At 39.8% G+C, this 19,841-nt stretch overlaps 1 protein-coding gene across 1 annotated transcript in view; it reads right to left on the minus strand.

Moving 5' to 3' along the window:
* Nucleotides 1-19,841, minus strand: part of LOC124133400 (cadherin-87A-like) — a 47,557-nt gene that overhangs the window by 26,900 nt on the left and 816 nt on the right. Inside the window, exons 2-17 of the mRNA XM_048400858.1 lie at nucleotides 18,911-18,999; nucleotides 17,632-17,709; nucleotides 16,532-16,668; nucleotides 15,287-15,337; nucleotides 13,165-13,254; nucleotides 11,700-11,816; nucleotides 10,940-11,074; nucleotides 10,000-10,113; nucleotides 9,656-9,734; nucleotides 8,561-8,682; nucleotides 7,138-7,344; nucleotides 5,879-6,034; nucleotides 4,486-4,656; nucleotides 4,273-4,346; nucleotides 2,982-3,252; nucleotides 348-499 (exon numbers count right to left, since the gene is read on the minus strand). Coding sequence (XP_048256815.1) covers nucleotides 348-499; nucleotides 2,982-3,252; nucleotides 4,273-4,346; nucleotides 4,486-4,656; nucleotides 5,879-6,034; nucleotides 7,138-7,344; nucleotides 8,561-8,682; nucleotides 9,656-9,734; nucleotides 10,000-10,113; nucleotides 10,940-11,074; nucleotides 11,700-11,816; nucleotides 13,165-13,254; nucleotides 15,287-15,337; nucleotides 16,532-16,668; nucleotides 17,632-17,709; nucleotides 18,911-18,953 — 1,997 coding nt within the window. The 5' untranslated portion in view covers nucleotides 18,954-18,999. The remainder of the gene's footprint in view (nucleotides 1-347; nucleotides 500-2,981; nucleotides 3,253-4,272; nucleotides 4,347-4,485; nucleotides 4,657-5,878; nucleotides 6,035-7,137; nucleotides 7,345-8,560; nucleotides 8,683-9,655; nucleotides 9,735-9,999; nucleotides 10,114-10,939; nucleotides 11,075-11,699; nucleotides 11,817-13,164; nucleotides 13,255-15,286; nucleotides 15,338-16,531; nucleotides 16,669-17,631; nucleotides 17,710-18,910; nucleotides 19,000-19,841) is intronic.

The raw sequence follows: 19,841 nt of genomic DNA on the forward strand, positions 1-19,841 counted from the left end.
AACAAACAAACAAACCTTTCTGATCTCATGTCACTGTACTCAAATGGAGTGGATAGATGCTCATGCCATCAACCACTTGTTTGCCTGTTTCTGACTTGTGTGTTTCGGACTGCTGCAAATAACCAACACTCACTCACTCATTTGTAGAGAGGAAGTTACCGTGCAGTTGCCTCCCCTAGCTGCGGCCAACCAACGTGGAGGTGTCTATGACATGCCACTTTATGCAGACACACAGATCTAAGATACAGATCAAAGCAGTGGTACACCCTCCTCCCTCACTCATCACACACACTGTACATCCTCAATACTACTGTACAATATCCAAAAATAATACAATACAAACTTACAAGCCCTGGTCATTGGGCGTGTCTTCATACTTGATGGGCCTTCTGGCTGTGATATTGGCTGTTTCATCGTTGATCTGCCACAGGCTGGACCCTGGACTGCCCTGAGAAATACTGTACCGGATTGGGCCTCCTACAGTGTCCCGATCTGTAGCCTGGAAACAATACATTCAGCACAACGGCTTTTAACATACACAACTCTTTCTTGCATTTTTCTTTTGAAAAAATGAAATGCAGATATATCTCAATTATCATATAATGGGTAGGTTTCTCGGCAGCATAAAGACACACAGCATCCTACATGGATTAACATGCAAATATGAAAGGTCAGGTAGGTACTACTTTCAGTGTTTACACACAAACATTGGGTCCTTGTCAATCGGCCTTCGAATCAGAATTAACCATCAGGAGTCTGAAGTAACCATAGTAACTACAGTCAAGTCTCGTTAATCCGACATCGTTGGTTGCACATGATTGTGTCGGATTAACGAGTATGTCGGATTAGGAAATTAAGTGATTTGTGATCGAAAATCGGACGTCTTCACGATAGATAATAACCGTGTGTACCTTGTAATAAAATCATTAAAAACGAAATATTAATATTATGTTGTTTATTCATTCATTCCTTAATTTATAATTAATGACTGTGCAAAAATAATAATAATTTTCCCATTTATACATAACAATAGAGACATTACTCACTGAATTTATCACATGATCAACGACACACGTTTCCTCGTGTAAATGCAAGTGCTACTGTCTTAACAACTTGCTACATCTACTTAAAATAGTCTGTCAGTGTTTTCTGTTTCTAACATTTTGAAGGCACATTTCTCAAAGTCCCCTGCTCGCTTGACGTCTAGGGCTTGTGGTTCTTCAGCATCAACATTGTCGAGGTGTAATTTCATTTGCTGTTTCTTATAATAAAGCTTGAAATTCTTTATGATCCCGGCATCTAGTGGCTGAATGTGCGATGTGGTGTTTGGTGGCAAAAAGTGACATTTCACATTAGTTATGTCGACAGTAGCATGGGATGGGGCGTTGTCCAACAGCAATACCACGTGGCGTTGCTCCAATCGCATTTGCCGATCCAAGATCAGTAGCCAGGCTTTGAATATTAATGAAGTCATCCATGCTTTCTTGTTTACATACCAGTCGACCATGGTGAGTCGACTATGTTTTATATACCTGTTTGTATTTTAAACTGGCTTCATGCACATTTATCTGGCTTCAATTTGTAAACTACATTTGTATAGCTTTGTACATACAGGTTTGAATAGCTTTTCCTGTTAATTGTTAAGTTAATCTCTGCAGCCAGTGCGTGTCAAAACACGGGGTTGTGTACTCGCGGTCATATGACCACGGAGTACGCTGATCACTGTGTCGGATTAACGAGACTGATTAATGAGTGATTTTGGCAATTCGTTGCAAATTAGGTGTGTCGGAGTCGGAGTGCGAGAATGTCGGATTAACGGGACTAAATAGCACTGAATCAATCGGTTCCCATCATTTGTGTCGGATAAAGCCGAGTGTCGGATTAACGAGTGTCGGATTAACGAGACTTGACTGTACTGGGATAACTGTTATCATTATCAAAACAATAGTCTAAGATACGGAAAATCACTAGGATGTAGGTGAGGCATGTTACAAGTTTGGGCAATTTTGGAGACATAAATTGCAAAACAATTTAAGTGAGGAATCAGTTTCCAAATCTGTGCTTGTAGACTTTAGCGGCTTGGGGTCTTTTCCCCAAACTTAAAACAGCTGGTTTGGGCAGAATTTTTTTTATATTCGAATTGTTTTATGTTGTTAAATTTTGCCGCCGTGTGTACATCTGAGTCTGGACCTTGTAACTTTATGACAGGATATATAATATAATTTCAGAAACCATGTATGAATACAGAGTTGGAGACCCAATTATCATATAGTGCCAAATGATTTGCAGCTTTGTTTGTGAACAGAATCAGTCAAACAGTTAGAAACCCCTATCAAGACTTATTAGGAGCTTTAATCAATATTAGTAGTTTATTGAGCAAGCAGACATTGCATTGATATATAGAGCTTGAAAGTAGTTCCTGCTAGGTTGCCTCATTTGCATATTTATCGGATCATGATACAGAGTTGATAAGAATGGTTTGCCGCTCAATAACATCATCCATTATATACTAAATGAAGTTTAGGACCACCTGATTCTTACATATTACTATTGTTCATCTGTCATGGCATGATTAGCTAAAGTAATACGAAAGAATCGATTGGTCCTTAACTTCTTTTGTGTAATCAGACTCCAGCCCAGTGGTGACTCAGCATAACACCACTGCCACAGGCTAATTTGCATATCACATGACCGGACTTTTCTCTTGTTTGTAAACAAACAAGCTTTTCTACGTATTAGGATACTTTCTTAATGAACCGTAACCATTCTTTGACATTTGTTGATGAAAATGTGTAGACTTGTCAAACATGAAACGGATGAAAAGCATATGCAACATCTTGAATGGACTGTGAAAGATGTGACAAATCGTCACATGGCGCTGGCCTGTGGCAGAGGTACTATGCTGGCTGGCTGCCAGTCTTGTGTAGTATCTAATAAATAGCAATAATTGTCCTCCAAATACTGATTCCTGAACGACATACCCTGGCAAGGAGAGGATCGTTGGTAATTGTTTGCCCTTCAAATATGCTTCTGGCATACTCCGACTCCACGAAGGCAGGGGGGTTGTCGTTAATGTCCAGAATGTCAATCGTCAGCCTTGCAGTTCTGGATAAACCTCGACCTAAATAATCTGTGGCAGTGACTGTCAGCTCATACGTCCTAGTCGTTTCATAGTCTATACATGTATCCACCCCTGGCCTCGGGGAACATGGTGCTATAGTAACACTTCCTGTACGGTTGTTGATCCGGAATCTGAAAGTTTAAAAAAAAATGTTTATTCTCAACTACTCCATTAATTGTCATTTGTTGGAACGAGACAATGAGAACTTCGATTCAATCATTTAGGAGTGAGTGAGTGAGTATGGTTTTACGCCACATTTAGCAATATTCCAGCAATATCACGGCGGGGGACACCAGAATTGGGCTTCACACATTGTACCCATGTCGGGATTCGAACCCGGATCTTCGGCGTGATGAGCGAAGGCTTTAACCACTAGGCTACCCGACTGCCCCTAATCATTTAGGAATATTCATGCTTAGTTTTCTCCTTCAACTACTGTTCTGAAGCTTGAATCTATTAAATGTTGTGTCAAAATAACATACCTAGACAATAATAATAGTCCATACGCAATGTGTGCCCAAAGCGCTGCATTATTATCATCCCCGTCAGTGGATCAGTGTGCACATGCTCATCTCATCCTACCGGGTACCCATTCACTGATGGGTGAACAGAGGCATATTTCTACCCAAGTTACAAGCCCAAAGTGACATCATATATGTTACATGTACTTCCGTAATCATAGCACACATGTCGAAAACAAGTCACGTAGAAATAATCCAAGCATCAATTATGAAGAAATTTTGAAAACTGTAGTAACTGCAAGAACTGGTCCAATCATGACATGAACTCTTTCTTAAAGTTAACCTTTTGGCCGCAATTTTATTATTTTCAGTTCACAGAATCAACAACATAAACATTTTTGTCTAGTTCAAGCAGGACTAGATACAATCTCTGAGGACTAGTGGAATAACTCGTGGAATTTCTAAGGCCTTGATACAAAAATGACAAAAAATAGAATCTTGCTAGTTCCCTGATTACAAGACTCAGCATATATTAATTTGAGAAAAAGTGTCATCATTGTGAGAAACATGCTTGTCAAAATTAAGCTACATTGTTTCTTGAAGATCACTTGAATATTTGCCAAGTCCTCTTTTACTGTCGACTATAATGGCGATACATAGAATCAATAAAATCATCTTGGGTTGACTTACTTTTCTGCTCCATTCCCCACCAGAGCATAAACGACACCAGCAACACCAAAGTCATTGGAATCAGGATCCGAAACCTGGAGCAGATTATTTAACCAGATCAGACGGAGCCTCTGATATGCGTTCATTACTTCAGTAAATTGTTAACAATACTCTAAATAATGGTACTTTTGCTGAACACATAGAAAGAACTTGTGGATAAAAGTGACTGCTTACCGATATATCCACAACGCTGGACCCAATGTTCGCTGTTTCTGGTATTTGTTGAGAAAATCCTGCTTGCGTAAATAATGGGATGTTGTCATTCACATCCAGCACATTGACTGTTACTGTTGCCGACCCTGTCAGTCGGCTCGGCTGGTTCAGTAGGACTTCTCGAGCTTCAACCTGGTAAAAGTCATAGAGTTAGGGTCAAGTATATCATTGTGGCACCACGCTCCACAGTTGGTGCCTGCATTCAGTATAGGTCAATAGTGAGTGAGTATGGTTTTACGCCGCTTTTAGCAATATTCCAGCAATATCACGGTGGAGGACACCAGAAATGGGCTTCACACATTGTACCCATGTTGGGAATCGAACCTGGGTCTACGGTGTGACAAGCAAACGCTTTAAAAACTAGGCCCCGACCGCCCCTGTTTAGGTCAAGAAGTTATTTGTGTCTCTTGTGAAGAGAAACTGATACTAGTACTTGAACTGCTTTAATCCAATTTGCCACTCTGCCAAATTGACTGAACCTCAGCAACTGTAATGTCACTGTGAACAGCACATCAAGTCATGGCAGTGTAGCAGGGCGTGGAGCGAATCTATCGTGCTTATCCTGGATAAGGGACACAACTCTGCATAGTGAATTGCCAATGATCAATGAATCTTAATCCGATTGCTATAACATTACCTTGCATTATTTGAAATAGTCAGAAAAACAACAAGAGTTTGCCACTAACGTGGCTATATCCCCCGCCCCTGTTGCAGAATTTATGACATAATTAAATCTAAACAAACCCTAACCTTTTTTAACCGAGGTGGAACTTGTCATGGAAATTGTAAAAAAAAGAAGAGTTTGGAACCTAAGTCCATCTTGTTGCCATGGAAACGTAAAAAATAAAAATTTCTAAAATTTCTAAATAGCAAAAGGTACCAGTTTAGCATGTACTTAACAGACCTGCAAAGTTTCATGAAAAAATATTGAACGGTTTATGAGTTTTGCTCTGGAAACAAACCCTACCCTCACAGAACCTAAGTCCATCTTGTTGCCATGGAAAAGTAAAAAATAAAAATTTCTAAATTTTCAAAATAGCAAAAGGCACCAGTTTAGCATGTACTGGACAGACCTGCAAAGTTTCATGAAAAAATATTGAACAGTTTGTGAGTTATGCTCTGGAAACGAAACGTGACGTACGGACGGAGCCCGTTTCTATATCCCCTGCCAACTTTGTTTGGCAGGGGATAACAATGTACAAAACTTACTTACAATATGTATGGTAAAATTAAGGCTGACCAATGAAGGTGGACTCATTTGATCAATTATTACACAAATGACAAGGTCGTGTGTGTTATCATCACAATCGAGTTCACAATTTCGTTCCATAATTCATAATGGTTATAATCTCACCCTCAGTATGTAGGACTTGGGTCCATTCTCATAGTCGATCTTCGATGTGTCGATGACTTTAATACTGGCAGTTGTCTGCCCTTGTCCACTATCAGGAAACACAGCAAATACGTCGGTGTTGTCCAACAAGACGAAATTATAGGAGTTAGCTGTGCCCTGTTAACAACAGACAAGAAGCTAAAGTGAGTGAATGTTGTTTGGTGCTGCAGTATTCCGGCTATAAAATGGTGGCCTGTGAAATAACGAAAGATGGACAAAAGGATGAAGGCATTAGCTCTGATTAGCCAAGTCACAGACTTACCGTATTCGACGTAATAAGCATCCAGGGAGCTCTCAAAGTTAGAAATTGGGGGCTCTTATTAGAATATTATTTTGGTGGAAAAAACAGAGTTGAAATATAAATTTCGTGGTTTATGCTGACGGCCTGACTGTTTATATATACGACAGATATATTTTTCCAGAATTTAATTGCCCATAATTAAGGGTGCATATAACACACGAGTGAGTATTATACACGAATAAATAAGTCTTGTGTACATTGATCAATCGGAAGGGGTGCTAATTGGGATTGTTCACTTGCCAATATATTAGCAAATATCGCCGTGGGCGCTTATTAGAGTGGGGCGCTTATAACGTCGAATACGGGAAGTTTAGCATCCAGTACTGGGGACACATTCTGAACCAGAATATCCACAGCGTGAGTTTACAGACTAAGTTTCATTTATCATCACAAACTAAACATTTATTTTAAAACGACTTACATGTCTGAACAGTCATCTCACACAAATCATGAATCATGCTGTTGGTTTGTTATTACACACAACGAGCCAAGTCATTGTAACGGCTCGATCCTCAACCTAATTGGATCTCCTGACAAGTAGGTACACAGGGATCATCATGCCCCTAAAGCCTATCAGATGACTAGGATTTGTTTGTTTGTTTGTTTGTTGTTTAACGCCTCACTCAGCAATATTCCAGCTATATGACAGCGGTCTGTAAATAATCAAATCTGGACCAGACAATCCAGTGATTGACATCATGAGCATCGTTCTACGCAATTGGGATACAATGATATGTATCAGCAAGCCTGACCACCTGATCCCGATAGTCGCCTCTTTTACAAGTTTGGGTTGTTGCAATAACATGTGTATCATCATGATGAATATGTTGAAGTACATGCGTAGTATTGGTGCTTTTCACATTGATAACAGTAACTGACATTCCAAAGATTGTTGGTACTACATGCACAATGTACTCACACTGTCCAAGTCGGTGACGGTCATGATGAGTCCTGGCAGAGCAGATTCATTAGGAATGTCCTCGTAGATGTTGACAGTGAAGTCGGATTGATGGAATGTTGGTGCATTATCATTTTGATCTCGGACGTTGATTCGGATAGTTGCTGTTGCTGTTGTTGAGGTGTCGTTCCCTAAAATCTCTGGTGTCACGCTGATGATTTCCCTGGCCTGACAACAGGAGAACATGGTGTAAGTGAGTGGAGGTGGGAATCGTTCGTTCGTTCGTGAGTGAGTGAGTGCCGCTTTTAGCAATATAGCAGGGGACAGCAGAAATGGGCTTCACATATTGTACCCATGTGGGGAATTGTACCTGGGTCTTTGCGTGACAGGCAAACGCTTCACCCACTGCCTCTTGCAATAAAAGTAAAAAAGAAATGCAATACTTTGAACAGTCCCAAACAACCATGTCTGACATCCATTTCACAAAGAATTCATAGTCTTACATGAGTTGTAGGGATAGGATTGGTTTATGTATGTTATTTAACGCCGCACTCAGCAATATTCCATCTATGAAGGCAGTCTGTAAACAATCAAATCTGAACCAGACAATCAAGTGATTGATATTATGAGCATCGATCTGTGCAATTTGGATATATAACATGCATCCACCAAGTAAGCGAGCCCAACCACCCGATCCTGTTAGTTGCCTCTTACGACAAGCATAGTCGCCTTCTACGGCAAGCACAGTCGCCTCTTACGACAAGTATAGTCGCCTCTTATGAAAAGCATAGTGCCTCTTACGACAAGCATAGTCGCCTTTTACGGCAAGCAAAGTCGCCTCTTACAAGTATAGTGCCCCTTACGACAAGCATAGTCGCCTCTTATGACAAGCATAGTCGCCTCTTACGAAAAGCATAGTCGCCTCTTACGACAAGCATAGTCGCCTCTTACGACAAACATAGTCGCCTCTTACGACAAACACAGTCGCCTCTTACGACAAACTTTGGCTCCTGAATACCAGTTCTACCCGGATCTTGATGGGGGTCACTGTGTCAAACCGGGACCCCTAAGAGCAAACAAATGTTTCAAGCCAAGCACATGTCATGTAACTCAATCACGTTATCAACCAAAAATGAATCAACATTTCAACTCTTACTTATCTGACCAAATACCATATTAACTTTACAATTAAACGACAAACTGATGGGGGAAAAAATAAGAACATTCCCTTTCTACCTGAACACATTCTGAATTTGTCTTACGTTATGCTTGATTTGTCAAATACATTTGTAACACCAGGGACTTGTCTAGGATTTCCAACTGAGCCCCCTTGGCAGGCAATTGGTGAAAACAATCACCATCTTGTTCAAAACTTGCATTTTACTTTCTGAAACTTGGGTGTATTAACATTGCAAATATGATTTTCTCAAAACATTGTGCTCACCTTAACACACAGATCGATGTAACCCTGGCTTAGCTCAACACTCTCTCGGTCCAGAAGACGAGTGTTGATGATTACGCCTGTGACCTTGTCAATGGCAAAAAGATTGATCCCAACTCCAGTTGCTGCAAGGAAGGCAAATCTAATTACAAACTTCCCTGTGGAGGCAACGCCACCTTGGTCAGGATCCCAGAACCTTTTAAGGATCTCTGCTTATTTTTTACATTGTGTTCACTGAACAACTCAAACTGTCACATTCGTTAATTGTTTGGGGGTCTGAAAACAACATATTTTAAGTTATTGTCAAAATGAAGCAATACAGCTAAGAATCATAGACTAAAAGTCATATTGTCAAAAGTACAGTTTTATAGGTCTTTGAAAGGCATTTAGAAGTGATACACATAAGGAAGAGAATATATGAATGTCAACTTCTTGATTGAGGAACACAACGTTTTGGAGTATATGACTTCACCTGATGAAGGAGTAAGTATATACTCCGAAACGTTTTGTTCCTCATAATAAAGAAGATGACATCCATATATTCTCTTCCTTACAGTTTTATATATCAAACAAATAGTGACTGATTATCATTTTAGGACAGTGCTTATAGCAAAAGAGACTGAATGTATTGTCTCAGTGTTCTCTACCGCCTCTGCAATGTGACCTTGACTCATGACATAGCACTTGATGACCTCATCAATGGATTCTCTGCATGTTAGAAGTTGAGGAAACTACGTAAATGTGCACATATTTAACATTTGCTCAACAACTAGTACACTAACATTTAGTATGTTTAGAAATCAGGTCTTCTTACAGAATGTTTATCAATATGCGCTAAAATATGAAAAAGTTTAATACTATTAAATATACTTTTATGCAAAATTGTTAACACCGTGAGTGATGTCTCCCTCAGCCTCCAGTCAAGTCACCAAATGGGAATCCAGCAAAGTAGTAAAAAGTCTGTCTGTCGCAATGATCCTTGTATTGTGTCTGAGAGTGTTGGGATGCACATACTCCATCAACATTCCATTAGATTTAAAGTTACATTTAATTACATTACATTACAAGTGGTAAACATGCAATGACTGTTTGACTTACTGCAGTTAAGCTCATATCGGATTGGGTGAGGATCATTCAGATCACCATCCACTGCTGTCACGTAGGAGATGTTCGAATTCTGGAAGACAACTCAGCAGTTAATACCTCAAAGAAAAGATTAGAAGAGAAATCCAAATCTACTAATCTACTGCAATTGATAACAAAGATAACAAGATGAAACAATAATCTGTAACCAAGGTAACATGAACAGAAAATTGAAATGTTTTCCGTGGCTTCAAAATGTTCTGTATGACAATTCAATATCTTACTCATACTACCAAAATGATTTTGGTAAACAAAAATTCAAATCACATCAAATAACAACTATTAAGATGGTTACTTACGATAGGTAAACTCTCGTTGACGGTGGCTGGAGTTACGTAGGTAAAGACCGGAGGACTGTCGTTGATATCCTCCAATGTTATCTCAAAACTCTGGAGAAAACGATTCTTGCCATCCTGAGAATAGAGAGAGTTTATCAGCGAATAATATGTGGCATTGTACAACATTACAGCTGGGGACAAGTGAGTGACTGTGAGTGAATGGTTGTATAAATGACGCACTCAGCAAGATTCCTGCTGTCATTTTGACCAGTACATAGTATTATCACACCTCTATGTCAGAATGACGAGATCTGATTGGCCCACGTGATCTTGATGACATACTGTGTGACCCACCTTGAATAAATTTTTCAGCGGGGCAATAAATCTCTTATACCCCACCACGAGCAACACACATGGATTTCTGAGAGGCAGAATAAATCCCTTATACCCCGCTTCCAAGCAAAAGAGCATGCTTTTTCAGAGTCATTGGAAGTCACTTAACATAGCACAAGGTAACCTCCTTACTCAATCGAACAAGTGTTTCCTATCTATTTTGAATTTGTTTGAATTTTTCTAAAATGTTTTTTACAAGATAAATGCATCGTAGCAGGATCTGGTGATGTCAGGGCCAAGGAAGTAAATTTTGTTGGTATAATACTGCACTCAGCAATATTTAAGCTATATTTTGCCCTGTAAATGGGTATATAGTCACATCAGGGCCAAGGAAATCAGTGGTTTATAGCAATGGCCCCATCTGGAAATCAACAATCAGCCAGATCCATCTACGTGATTATACTCATCCCTTAGTCTGCCCTGACATTCCTACAGGGAATATGGAATTGAATGTGAGTCAAACATCAAGCAGCTCAATGAAATATTTGACGTAATATCATTCTTGAAACAATCTAACACACTAAATAACAATGACATCAAGTTTGATCTGAATGTTATGAAAACTTACAAAGGTCTGTAATGGCAGCTGATAGGTAGATCTTGTCTCATAATCCACTGGAGTTATCAGTTGAAGGTCTCCTATCCATTGTTTATTGTTGGAACTTTTTTGGATAAGTCGGAACGTGTTACATGCTTCTTGATACTGAAAACAATCGGATCATCATACATATCTTTTCTAAAAAGACATTGGCAATATTTATCTGATCCATATGTAGCGGCCATAAAATTTCCGAGTCCCGTGATGGGATTCGAACCACGGACCTTCTGATCCGAGGTCGGACGCCTTGTCCACATGACCAAAGAGGTTAACCCCGTCAGCAAGCTGACAAGGTAAGGATGTCATCTGTGGGATGACTCCACGCCCTGCTACATACTCCCCCGTCAACAGAAGGCACGTCCCGGGCCGCATAGTAGGGTACTGAGGCTTATTTTGCTCAAATTTAATATGAACGTGCTCAGCCCCACGTTGGGCGCCAATGTAGCGGCCATTAAATTTCCGAGTCCCGTGATGGGATTCGAACCACGGACCTTCTGATCCGAGGTCGGACGCCTTGTCCACATGACCAAAGAGGTTAACCCCGCCAGCAAACTGACAAGGTAAGGATGTCATCTGTGGGATGACTCCACGCCCTGCTACACATACATGTGTCTATCTTAATTGTTTGTGAAGTTGAAGGTCTGTAAGTGTTAAATTACTTTGTGAAATTATTACATTTTATTACATAGAAATTTTCCAGTAACTAATGGGAGATAACTCTGTCACTCACCAAAGAGTTCTCACCAGTGACTGCACTGGCGTTACACGTCACTTCAATTGCCTGGTTCACAAAGTCAATATCAGAAACAGTCAAGTTACTTTGAAGGATGTAACCAGGGCTAGCTGTCTGTAAAGAAACAAAAAGATACCTAAATAACACAAGTATATAACATTATCAACGAAATCACTAAACTCATATCTGAACCCCCCCCTCAAATGTAGTGTGATGAAATCTTACAACGCACTGGGATCCTCGACTTCTTTGAATAGTATATATGTTGTATATTCTGAGTCACAGTATCATGTATAGTTCAGTTTGTACACAAATACCATCATGTATTCTATATCTACCAACACCAGAAATTTCTTTAGTTTTTAAAAGTGCCAATAATTTGCTTCCAGTTTAAAGAATGTGTGAATTATCATGTTATTTCTTTCTATTTGAGAATAGGGGTAAGGATGAAAAGGGCAAGAAAGGGTAAGTAAAGGTAAGAAGGGTAAGGGGTTAGGAGGGTAAGGGTTAGGGTGAGGGGGTAAGGGTTGTAAGGAGGGTGAGGGGGTAAGGAGGGTAAGGAGGGTTAGGGTAAGGAGTGTAAGGGGTTAAGGAGGGTTAGGGTTAGGAGGGTAAGGGTGTAAGGAGTGTAAGGAGGTAAGGAGGGTTAGGGTAAGGAGGGTAAGGAATGTAAAGAGGTAAGGAGGGTTAGGGTTAGGAGGGTAAGGGGGTAAGGAGTGTAAGAGTAAGGAGGGTAAGGGGGTAAGGAGGGTTAGGGTAAGGAGTGTAAGGGGTTAAGGAGGGTAAGGGTGTAAGGAGTGTAAGGGGGTAAGGAGGGTTAGGGTAAGGAGGGTAAGGAATGTAAGGGGGTAAGGAGGGTTAGGGTAAGGAGGGTAAGGGGGTAAGGAGGGTTAGGGTAAGGAGGGTTAGGGTAAGGAGGGTAATGGGATAAGGAGGGTAAGGGGTAAAGGGTAAGGGGGTAAGGAGGGTGAGGGTAAGGAGGGTAAGGGGGTAAGGAGGGTAAGGGGGTAAGGCATGAGACGCTAGAAAGTAACTTTTATTTGCACTAGTCCGCAAACATTATCTGCTACACAGATGCCATCTACCTAATGGTATAATTGGTATAACAAGGAAATTTTGCCAATCCTTCCTGAATTTTACAAGTCTTGGACTAGAATACTTAATGTTGATATCAAACCCTGATAACTGTAAGGGTAAGGGTAAGGGTAAGGGTAAGGGCTATGATAAGAACCAATGGCATGGAGAGTAAGGAGGGTAACCATAAGATCTAAAAGAACTAATTTTAGGTCCAATAAGACAGTAAATCAATTTCACCACTTCAGTCAACACAAGCATGGTGAAGGGACAATAACAGAAAGTCACTGCCACATATTCCACAGGTAGACAGGTAGATTTTTAGTAGGATTTATGCTATCCGTTACCACTAATTTCTAGCCCTGCAACAATATTGTTTTACACTTACCTCAGGCATACGAATGGAGTATATCTGATTTAAAAACAAAGCTGGGTTGTCATTGGCATCGACGACATTGACAGTGGACTGGGTACTGGTCTGGAATTATAAAAATAGTAGCACCTGGTTATGTAGTCAACAAAAGAGATGTCAGCATTGCTCTTCAAATAGGTTCTGCACAAAGACTAAAAACACTCAAATCTGATGATTTGAACAAAAGATAATGTCATCATAAGGAGAAACATATGAGCTAGAGTTCAGCTAATTCAGTCTGGTAATTTTTCTGAGAATGTTACAATGCCAAATATGTATTTTGACAAGGTCAAAATATAAACTATTTTAAAAAGCACAACATAGGTGTTGAGTCCCACAATTAATCAAACAAATACTGAAATTTGTTACATTTTGGACAAATTGTGGTAAGACAATGGCCAACAATTTTCAATATGGTTGCTGATGAGGCCATATTGAAAATCATATATTAATCTGAGGTGTTATCACTGGCACAGATATGTGAAGCTAACAGCTTCATCAGTCAAGTTGTTTCTGGAGAAATGATGTTAGCCTTGCAAGGGACTGCACTGGAGATAGTTTGGGAGCATGGTCAAATTGCAAAGATCAAATAAAGGTCATGTATAAAACATATTGTGAAAAACGAAACATATGCCTTGAGCCCCACTATTAACGACATGTGCACCAAATTTAATTCCATTTTTTAACAAAAACGGCTGAGTAATGACAACCTTATTGAAAATCGGAAATGATGAACAAATTGGTGGTCATCATTGGTGGGAACAAGCATGTTTCAGTTTCAGCTTCATTGGTCAAGTGTTTCGGAGGGGAAGATGTTTAATAATAATAATAATAATAGGCTATTTATATTGCACTTATTTCCATACAACTTAGGGACATGCTCAAAGCTCTATTATTACCCCGGTCACTGGATCATTGTGCACTTTTAAGAATCATTCTCAGCTCCCTGGGGAGTATACAACCCAAGCTTCCTGTTAGGCACTAGAAGGTTTACAACCACATTGCCATCTCTTCCTACCGGATACCCATTCACTGCTGGGTGAACACAGGTACATTTCGAACAAAGTCACTTGCCCAAGGAGACGCAACATTTGTTATATGTGCTTCAGTGTGGGGCAGGACCGAAGCCCTAGAAACTCTCAGGAGCCAGCTGTCGAAACGCAGTCACCCATCCAAGGACTCTTCGCAACCGATGTTGCTTAACCTCGCCTGATTTGTGACCTGTAGGCTGTGCACATACAATGGACAACGGATGGACAAACAGGCCATGACATATACTCACTTGACATTGAGTCAGGTGGGCCAAACAGAACATCCCAATGGTTGACAAGTTAACTGATGAGCAGCATGTGGCATGTTAAAAGTAGAAACTAAAGCCTCACAATCCTTTAAACAATAAAAATCTCCATCCATTAATTATACAGACTTGTACATTCCTTGCAAACTGTGATGATAACATGGAGGTGAAACTGGCCTAATTGAAATTAGCACAATGAGTGAGTGAGTGAGTTAATATTTAACGTCACATCGGCAGTATTTTAGCCATATCGTGTCTAGCACAATGAGAGATGCTGAGTTAACATTATATTCATATTTTTACCCCAGGATAATTTTTTAATGCAATAATAATTTTCTTTCAGTTCAGCACACATATTATTCAGTTTTGAAGATGCTGAGTAAACATTATACAGCGTTAGAAATTGGCACTAGTAGTCCTAGCCAAACTGCCCAATGGTTAACTAAGGTATCATAAGGACTAGTAGAAATTTGCCCTTTTTAAGGGTTTTGCTATATGTTATCATTATAAGGACTAGTGGACAAAATCTATTAGTTTCTACCGCTGTTATATTCATATTTTCACCCCAGGATAATTTTTTTAATGCAATAATAGTTTTCTTTCAGTTCAGAAAACATTAATCAGTTTTGAAAATGACATGTCCTTCAGTATTCATCCATGTGAACCGTGTCCAGACCAGAAACTTACTGTCTCAGATCAAGTATACCTGTCCACCACAAGTAGAAGTGAATATCCATACTCTACCATTTTATAAGGATTCTGTTTACTGAAAATGACACACCACCAGCTGGGGGAACTTACACTAAGTCCTTCCTGGTCAAAACAAAACACCATGACTCTCAGAACTTTCAGCTGAAAAAGAAATATGCAAATGTACATGGCTATTAGGGTGGATCAGTTATGAAGACATGTGAAAACGACAATGGTCACAAACTAACAGCAATGTAAACTTGATGCATCTTTATCTCCAGGAAAGTTGAAACTGTCCGGTAGTAGTGAAAGAAAAGCACCCTACTGTGTACTGGCCATATATTTACGAATGTCGGTTTAATGGTCATGTGACCACACAATGGAAACTGTCCAAAGGAAAGGCTGTATATCAGGTGAATTTGACATTAAACAATATCAGAGTATAAACCAGTGTTCCCGATTACCAGTAATTACCAGCATTTTACCGGTAAAATTAGGCTTGGACCGGTGATTCATGTAACTGCCAAGTAGCTTATAAATCTTTGTTGTTGAGCAAAACATTGGCAATATTCATATAATTCCCCTCGTCTATTTTTAGTGCAAGTAAATAACATTTCGCTTTGCTTCAAGGTTAAATACATATTTGTAGTGACGTAGTCTCGAAATATTCCAAACAAAAAGAGAAAAATGTGACTGAACTTTGGGTCAATAAGGTGCAGATCTGACTAAGTTACTTCAGAGATGACATCATTCCATTGAACATGATGTTGAAAGAATAAAAACCAGGTAATTTTCATACGTTTTTTTTATTTCAAGAAAGTTGGGACTGAAAAGTATAGGGGAGAACTGGTAATGTATAGAGTTGCCTGTCCACCAAGACTAGCAGTTTCAAAAGCCAGCGGGAACACTGATAAAGTAGAGAAAATAACATGCTTATCATTTAACATGATATAACAGTGAACTCATAGCAGAAATATACTGACATAGTATTTCCAGATGGCAATATTTCTACTTGCAATAACCCATTTCAATCTCCATTGCATAACAATGAAAATATTTCGGTATTTGAAATGAAGCATAAAGTCCAGGGCCCTGTTCCCCAAAGCGATCTTAGTGCTAAGGTGATCGTAAGTCTCATTCTTAAACATAGGCTTATGATCATCCTAGCGCTAAGATCGCTTTGAGGAGCGGGGCCAAGGAGTCCTTGTCATTGCCCTTACTTAAAAGTTGAAGATTTAGGGTTTCCTAGATGCAAATACTAAAAGGAGCAAAACCTGTTGACTTCAGGAACCCATTAACTTAAAACACTAATAATGCACTTGGCAATGTTTAAATCCCGAGCATCCTTATACATACCTCACTCTCATAGTTAAGTGGTAGAATAAGTTTCACTTTTCCAGTGGTTGCATCCACTTCAAACTTGTCAGCTTGTATACCATACGTGACAGGCCCACCATTCGGGTCCACAGCTTCCAGGGTGTATACAATTGAACCTGAAGTAGATAAGTTTATTGTTGAGTGAGTAACTGAGTATAGTTTTACGCCGCTTTTAGCAATATTCCAGCAATATCATGGCGGAGGACACCAGAAATGGGCTTCACACATTGTACCCATGTCGGGAATCGAACCCAGGTCTTCGGCGTGACGAGCGAACGCTTTAACCACTAGGCTACCCGACCGCCCCGATTATTGTTGAAGTAACATCAACTTAACTAAAGTAGAGACCCGTGAAGATCCAGGGATAGAATTGGTCTTCAGCAACCCATGCTTGCTGCAAGAGGAGACTATGCTTGTCATAATAGGCAACTAACAGGATTGGGTGGTCAGGCTCGCTGACTTGGTTGATGCATGTCCTTGTATCCCAATGTGCGTAGACGGATGCTTATGATGTCAATGACTGGATTGTCTGGTCCAGGATGGATTATTTACAGACCGTTGACATATAGCTGGAATATTGTTGAGTGCGACATTAAACAACAAACTAACAATCAAAAACATAATCGGGGCAATCAATCTTTATTGTCAACATTATCCATTAGCAGGGAAAATTTAAAATTCCAATCTGACATTTGCATTTAGGCCACGCCCCCTTCAAATAGTGTATTTTTGCATATGACGGTTTCCGGACCCCTGTCCATTAGCATTTTAGTGTCCTATTTGTGCATTGATGTTCTTCAGTACACATTGTTCTTTCTTTAGATATGATGTCTTTTGTTTGCAAGTTGTGTATAGGTATCGTTTGGTATTTTGAATTCATTATTTGTTTGTTAACAATGACTTTTATTTGTATCATTCGACCTTTGTCCGCAACATTTGACTATTATTGCGTGTTTTTGTCCTCAATTTCAACGTTGTATATTTTGGCCGAATGTCCCCCCATATTCCCAGTGTGGTTGGTGGCAGCAACAAAACAATGTTTGAAATGGTAGTGACATTTTCATGAGTGGGAAACTTACCAACAGGTGTTGTTTCATCAATTCTTGCTAAATTCATATTTTTTGTGAAATATGGAGCATCTTGAGCGTTGACAACCACTGCAAAAAAATTAATAATATTTTACACAAAATGAAATACTGTCCTCTGTTCTGATGAGTAATTTGAAGCATTGTATCTCTGCACTTGGAATGAGTTTGAAAGTATTATCATGATATTTCTTGGTGCAACATACTGATGATAACTAGTAAGTGAATATGAGTGAGTGAGTATGGTTTTACGCCGCTTTTAGCAATATTCCAGCAATATCACGGCGGGGGACACCAGAAATGGGCTTCACACATTGTACCCATGTCGGGAATCGAACCTGGGTCTTTGGCGTGACGAACGAAGGCTTTAACCACGAGGCTACCCAACCGCCCCTTCAGTGAATATGAAGATAATGGAACACTGGAACAGAATACTATTTACACCTGTGTTCAATAAACATGCTTGAACAAACTAAATAACAGGGTGAAATGTTAACTTTCTGGTATGTTCACAAGGCATTGCAAAAATATTATGTCAGGCCCACTAACTAATACTTAGATATTCACACAATGTTTTATTAAATGTGAAGCATTTCAGTTTAGTTCATTGCATGTGGGACATATCTTCTTATAATTAGGTACCGACTCCCTGGTCTAGTGGTACAGCATCCGCCCGGAGAGCGGAAGGTCTGGGGTTCGATCCCCGACTGCATCATACCAAAAGACGTTAAAAGATGGTACTTGTTGTTACCCTGTCTGGCATTCGGCATTAAGTGGCTAAAACAAGGACTGGTCAGCTAGGAGTCAGTATACTGTGTCTGAGTGGGGCATTCATGTTAAACTGCAGCATGGTATCTCAGTGAGTGAGCACTATAAATCAGCATCAGTCCAGACAAGTACAAGCAGACAGACAGACAGACAGACAGACAGACAGACAGACAGACAGACAGACAGACAGACAGACAGACAGACAGACAGACAGACAGACAGACAGACAGACACACACACACACACACACACACACACACACACACACACACACACACACGTACGTGCATGCATGTCGCTATATAAGTGCAATAATCTTGGACACGATGTTAAACCCCTATTCACCTCACCTTATAATAGGGTGACAAGTTAGTTCAAAGGATCCACTTACCACAGCCACATGGGAAACTATAAATGATCTCAAAAGGAACATTTATTTATATCCTTGTGTCTTACCATGAATAGGCCATGCTGACAGTGATGGGGCTCTTACTTAAACACTTACCTATTGCTATCAGCAAGAGGCAGGCAATGCTTCTAACACCCATCTTGCAACTCCACACCTGGGAAGCTAGCTGTGGGACTAGCGTTCTTCTGAAAGAAGGGGATAAAACATAAACATATGTATAACCTATAGTTACATAAGACACATGCATGATTTCAAAAAAGAAAAACATAGAACATATATTCACATGTCAAAACAAAAAGTAAAATCCATTATTTGACATGGGTTCTGTTGACAACTCTTTGAACATGCAGATTAAACCAAAAGAATCAAGCAATTTTGTGAAATAAGCTTATTATCATAGTAAAATAGAAACAATATCAATGAAAACATATACCATAGTATTTTGATGTGATCAAGTTATTGTGTCATGTCCTATATGAGTTTGAGTTGTACATGTTGGTTTGATTAAATTACTATTTAGATCTCCAGTACTTGGGGGGGGGGGCGGTCGGTCGGGCAGCCTAGTGGTTAAAGCGTTCGCGCGTCACACCGAAGACCCGGGTTCGATTCCCGACATGGGTACAATGTGTGAAGCCCATTTCTGGTGTCCCCGGCCGTGATATTGCTGGAATATTGCTAAAAGCGGCGTAAAATCAAACTCACTCACACTCACACTCCAGTACTTGGGATTGGATTAGTCTTGATGGCTGTATTTAGTCTTGCTACCTGAGTTACCCAGTCATACATGGACATGTTAGGAGCACTCTCTAGTACAGCTGACCATGTAACAACATCATAGGTATGTCATTGTATATATTGGTATCGTTATAGATCTAGTAAAGTTATGAATATCAATACAAAATTAAAAATTCATTGCCACAGAAACATTTACATTTCTTAAGATTACCACGGTTAAGATCGACAAAGAGAAGGCAGAACATCTAATGCATCAGCCTAATATAAAATTGCAAGTCTACATAGGTAATAT

Source organism: Haliotis rufescens, unplaced genomic scaffold (assembly GCF_023055435.1).
Source record: "Haliotis rufescens isolate VD_foot unplaced genomic scaffold, xgHalRufe1.0.p SCAF_20, whole genome shotgun sequence".
Classification (NCBI taxonomy): domain Eukaryota; kingdom Metazoa; phylum Mollusca; class Gastropoda; order Lepetellida; family Haliotidae; genus Haliotis; species Haliotis rufescens.